Source organism: Leptonychotes weddellii, chromosome 2 (genome assembly GCF_054177405.1).
Source record: "Leptonychotes weddellii isolate Sample4059 chromosome 2, ASM5417740v2, whole genome shotgun sequence".
Taxonomy (NCBI): domain Eukaryota; kingdom Metazoa; phylum Chordata; class Mammalia; order Carnivora; family Phocidae; genus Leptonychotes; species Leptonychotes weddellii.
In genome coordinates, this window is record NC_138370.1 from 50,809,661 (window position 1) to 50,815,660 (window position 6,000).

Sequence of the window (6,000 nt, forward strand, 5' to 3'; positions counted from 1 at the left end):
TTTAACTGCCATTCTTTTTTAATGGTCTCTACAACTGCATGCTGTGAGAAGAAAAGCTAGTCAGAATTCACTTTGGTTGAGAGTTAGGTGAAGACCTGTGGAGAATTGCAGGAAAGATCTTATTTTTTTGACCCAGTGATCATTAGCCCTTTCTATGCCTTCCCTAAAGCTTGACACAGGGGTGTTTCCAGCGCAACATTTTAGCCTAATTGGACCAACTAGCAGTGTAAGACTATCAGAACTTTCATTTTATGGAGCTGAATGATTTTTGAGAGAGGACTGATGGAGTCACTGTAAGTGTGAACATACCTCACACATAGATACATCTTTCTTACATTCCTTGAAACATGGTAGAGGCATAGGAACTGTTTCTGACATACAGTAGAGTCTGAGATCTTTGTAATCTGTGAGACTGAAAAGAATAACAGTATCTGTTTTCTGAAAGGGTTGTGATTTCCCAGGAGTTTGCCCTAGGAACAGGTCAAGATGAAGAGATCCTACCCGGCCATACACACTCTGGTATGCCTCCGCAATCATCAGCCTTTGCGCATTACAACGTTGAGTTAGAATGTTGATCAGCATGTCTTTGTCACAGCCTGGAAAAGAATAATATTGGAAGATTAGTAAAGTTGCTATTCTGTAGTTTGGAAGAAGCCATTATCTAAGGATCAAAAACTATGGTGCAGGCATAAAGTACCTGATGGGACTTTAAAGCAGTTTGCAATTTTAACTAAAATTGGAAATCACAGAGCAACACTTGATGAAGGCTAGGTTCTTCCTATCTCTCATTTTGGTGCCTGTATGCCTACAGATTTTCCTTTAAAAAGATCCAATGAAAAAATACAGAAGAATAAAAATATGGTCTTTCTTCAGCCACCTTTCCTACCCACCAAAAAAGGCTTCCTTGACCTTCAAGCTGATTAGTATTTAAATGGGTACAACATCTTTCTCATTTTACAGTTAAGGAGATAGAATTTATAATGAACATACATTAAGACAAAAATAACAGCTACAGTTCAAAACCTCCAGAAGAAGGAAGAGTAATGGACAAGGAAAGTATGAAAGTACGAGCGAGGGCTGTGTAACCTTCTGAGGGACTGTGTGAACCTCTTATGGTTGGCATGGAATATGGCCTCTTTCTCCTGTAACTGAGGTTGTTTCTGGGCTGTATGAGGCCTTTGTTTCCTTATATGCCAACTCACTGCACTGCTGTAACACCTGAATGCACAACTAGTTTAGACAAATTTAGCTCTAACTATAGTCATAGTAGAGTGACCAAAAAGGCCTGAACATTTCCCTCAGCTTGACTAAAATTTAGATAGGTTTCTTTGTGACTGTGTGCCTTGATCCCCCTTTTCTGAGAGCACTTACTTTGGAAAACTTGTATTATAAATTCTTCTTTACTCCTTTGAGATATAAATCTGCCAATCACTTGCCAGTTTTACAGTCCAGAAATGTCTTTCCCAAAATATTGGGAGCCATCTCTTTGAAATATAATCATCAAGAAAGATAGAATCCCTATCTCCTAGTCTCTGTGGGTAGATAGGAACCTAACTTTCTTAAGAACTGATTAGCAAAAACAGATGACCTAATTGCATTGACAAACACCCCCAACTCCCAGTGTTTCCAGTACTTTTCAACTAGTCTCTCACCTCCCCCTGTGTGCTTAAAAACTCTCTTGCCCTTTGTTTCAGAGGAATTGAGTTCTTTCCTCTGTTGCTAAAGTCTTGATTTCTGTTGCAATAGTCTTGAATAAAGTCTTCCTTGCCTGTTTAATTCTGTGTTACAAATTTTCTTTGACAAAAGTAGGTATTTAATGGAGAAGAGAAGAAAAAGGAATTGAAAGGCTAGGATGTTAAGCAGATCATCTTTTTGGAAATTAAAGTCATCCTGGATGCCCTTGGTTCTTAGGAAAGCTGTCAGGTGCTGAAATATCTAGTGAATGAGGGTTAGTGACTAGGATTTACATAGATTAATTATGCCCTGTGAAACAAAAGCAAGAGCAGGGTGTTTTATGCAGGTGAGAGAAATGATAGGATGTGTAAAATGGAAGGAGGGAGGCATAGAATCAGCTCCAAACACTGAAATTTCTGGTTTGTGAGAGGCATAGAGCAACATATCGCCCTGGGGCTGGCTTGTTAATGCCCTGGACTCAAAGGACACTAAGGAGTTCTGTAGGAGTCTGTTAACTGCATGATGGGAATTCCAAAGGGGACAAATTTTTAATAATAAAGAGAAGATTTTTTCAGTTATATCCATTGCTATTTTTACTGTCTTCATATTTATATTATTATAGTCTTCTGTTTTTTTGTGTTGTTCTGTTGAGATTATCTACAACCTACCTCTCTGACTGAATCTCCATTTTTCAAAGTGTTCATAGCAATTCTTGCTCATTTATTCTACCAGGATATTTCAGATTAATTTTATATGAATCTCCAAACTTTATTAAAAGTTTTTAATTAAAATAACTGTAAATTTAGGAATCCATTTTGAAAAGTTGTCTTTTTGTCACTATATCTGCTGAATTATTTCAGTTTTTCTTTTCTAAAAGATTTAGTAAAGGTTTGTGGAGTTTTTATAAATGGCAAGAGACTTTATTTTGTTAAAAAATACTCATATTTGCATTTATATTGACATTAAAGTTACTTTATTTTTATTTTGTTTCCTAACACATAATTGCTTAATTAAATAAGTGACATTGAATTTTATAAACATAAAATTACCTTGTATTCAAAAAAATTACTGAACTCTCATTATTTTTAATAACTTTTTCATTGATTAGCTTAGATTTTGAGATACAAACAATATACTCTGCGCATAATAAAATGTTTGATTTCTCCTTTACAGTCATTTTAAGTTTTTCTTATTCTATTGCATTCTGACAAGAATTTCTAGGTAATTCTTTTATTTTCTGGTTTAACTAAAAGCCTGGCATAACAAACCATGGCAATTTTATAGGCTTCTATGATACACAGTGATTCTTGTTATTTGTGGTAGTTTTCTACAAAGTTGTTATGAACACTGAATTAATAGATGCTGAACTATTGCTCTGAGGGGAAATACAGATTTCTACAACCTCTGATCACAATATTTTTGTCAACAGAAATGCCATTTACAACATATATGTTTGTTTGCCAATGTCCTTAAAAAAATAAGCCTGTCTCATCAGCATTGAAATCCTTTTTTTCTCATATGCTTTCCTGTATAAAATTTAGGAGGTGATTTTAAAGAATATCTTAAGGAGGTATTCTTCTATAGCCTACTGATCTACAGAACTTGTTCACCTGAAAGTTTAATAGTTTTTATGCTGTATCACTTTTTAAAAAAAATTTTATTTTATTATGTTATGTTAATCACCATACATTACATCATTAGTTTTTGATGTAGTGTTCCATGATTCATTGTTTGCATATAACACCCAGTGCTCCATTCAATATGTGCCCTCTTTATGTGCCATCCCCCCACCCCCCTCCCCTCTAGAACCCTCAGTTTGTTTCTCAGAGTCTGTAGTCTCTCATGGTTTGTCTCCCCCTCCGAAACCCCCCTTCATTTTTCCCTTCCTACTATCTTTTTTTTTTAAACATATAACGTATTATTTGTTTCAGAGGTACAGATCTATGATTCAACAGTCTTACACAATTCACAGAGCTCACCATAGCCCATACCCTGCCCAATGTCTATCACCCAGTCACCCCATTCCTCCCACCCCGCACCACTCCAGCAACCCTCAGTTTGTTTCCTGAGATTAAGAATTCCTCATATCAGTGAGATCATATGATACATGTTTTTCTCTGATTGATTTATTTCGCTTAGCATAATACCCTCTAGTTCCATCTATGTCGTTCCAAATGGCAAGATTTTGTGGTTTTTTTTTTGATGGCTGCATAATATTCCATTGTGTTTATATACCACATCTTCTTTATCTATTCATCTGTTGCTGGACACCTTGGCTCTTTCCATAGTTTGGCTATTGTGAACATTGCCGCTATAAACATTGGGGTGCACGTACCCTTTTGGGTCACTACATTTGTATCTTCGGGGTAAATACCCAGTAGTGCAATTGCTGGGTCATAGGGGAGCTCCATTTTCAACTTTTTGAGGAACCTCCATACTGTTTTCCAGGGTGGCTGTACCAACTTGCATTCCCACCAACAGTGTAGGAGGGTTCCCCTTTCTCCGCATCCCCGCCAAGATCTGCCGTTCCTGACTTGTTAATTCTAGCCATTCTGACTGGTGTGAGGTGGTATCTCATGGAGGTTTTGATTTGGATTGCCCTGATGCCAAGCGATGTTGAGCACTTTTTCATGTGTCTGTTGGCCATTTGGATGTCTTCTTTGGAAAAATGTCTGTTCATGTCTTCTGCCCATTTCTTGATTGGATTCTTTGTTCTTTGGGTGTTGAGTTTGATAAGTTCCTTATAGATTTTGGATACTAGCCCTTTATCTGATATGTCATTTGCAAATATCTTCTCCCATTCTGTCGATTGCCTTTTGGTTTTGTTGACTGTTTCTTTTGCTGTGCAAAAGCTTTTTATCTGAATGAAGTCCCAATAGTTCGTTTTTGCCCTTGCTTCCCTTGCCTTTAGCAATATTTCTAGGAAGAAGTTGCTGCGGCTGAGGTCAAAGAGGTTGCTGACTGTTCTCCTCTAGGATTTTGATGGACTCCTGTCTCACATTGAGGTCTTTCAACCATTTTGAGTCTATTTTTGTGTGTGGTGTCAGGAAATGGTCCATTTTCATTCTTCTGCATGTGGCTGTCTAATTTTCCCAACACCATTTGTTGAAGAGACTCTTTTTTTCAGTGGACATTCTTTCTGGCTTTGTCAAAGATTAGTTGACCATAGAGTTGAGGGTCTATTTCTGGGCTCTCTATTCTGTTCCATTGATCTATGTGTCTGTTTTTGTGCCAGTACCATACTGTCTTGATGATGACAGCTTTGTAATAGAGCTTGAAGTCTGGGATTGTGACGCCACCAGCTTTGCTTTTCTTTTTCAACATTCCTGTGGCTATTTGGGGTCTTTTCTGGTTCCATACAAATTTTAGTATTATTTGTTCCATTTCTTTGAAAAAAAGTGGATGGTATTTGGATAGGGATTGCATTAAATGTGTAGATTTCTCTAGGTAGCATAGACATCCTCACAGTATTTGTTCTTCCAATCCATGAGCATGAAAAGCTTTTCCATTTCTTTGGGTCTTCCTCAATTTCTTTCATGAGTATTTTATAGTTTTCTGAGTACAGATCCTTTGCCTTTTTGGTTAGATTTATTCCTAGGTATCTTATGGTTTTGGGTGCAATTGTAAATGGGATCAACTCCTTAATTTCTCTTTCTTCTGTTTCGTTGTTGGTGTATAGAAATGCCACTGATTTCTGTGCATTATTTTTATATCCTGCCACTTTACTGAATTCCTGTATGAGTTCTAGCAGTTTTGGGGTGGAGTCTTTTGGGTTTTCCACATAAAGTGTCATATCGTCTGCAAAGAGTGAGTTTGACTTCTTCTTTGCTGATTCAGATGCCTTTTATTTCTTTTTGTTGTCTGATTGCTGTGGCTAGGATTTCTAATACTATGTTGAATAGCAGTGGTGATAGTGGACATCCCTGATGTGTTCCTGACCTTAGGGGGAAAGCTCTCAGTTTTTTCCCATTGAGAATGATATTCGCTGTAGGTTTTTCATAGATGGCTTTTATGATAATGAGGTATGTCCCCTCTATCCCTATACTCTGAAGAGTTTTGATCAAGAAGGGATGCTGTACTTTGTCAAGTGCTTTTTCTGCATCTATTGAGAGCATCATATGGTTCTTATTCTTTTATTAATATATTGTATCACATTGATTGATTTGTGGATGTTGAACCAACCTTGCAGCCCAGGGATAAATCCCACTTGGTCATGGTGAATAATCCTTTTAATGTACTCTTGGATCCTATTGGCTAGTAGTTTTGTGAGAATTTTTGCATCCATGTTCATCAGGGATATTGGTCTGTAATTCTCCTTTTTGATGG

The 6,000-nt window shown here is 37.1% G+C and overlaps 1 protein-coding gene across 1 annotated transcript in view; it reads right to left on the reverse strand.

Moving 5' to 3' along the window:
* Positions 1–6,000, reverse strand: part of ANXA10 (annexin A10) — a 105,400-nt gene that overhangs the window by 52,777 nt on the left and 46,623 nt on the right. The window contains exon 3 of the mRNA XM_081812920.1: positions 502–596. Coding sequence (XP_081669046.1) covers positions 502–596 — 95 coding nt within the window. The remainder of the gene's footprint in view (positions 1–501; positions 597–6,000) is intronic.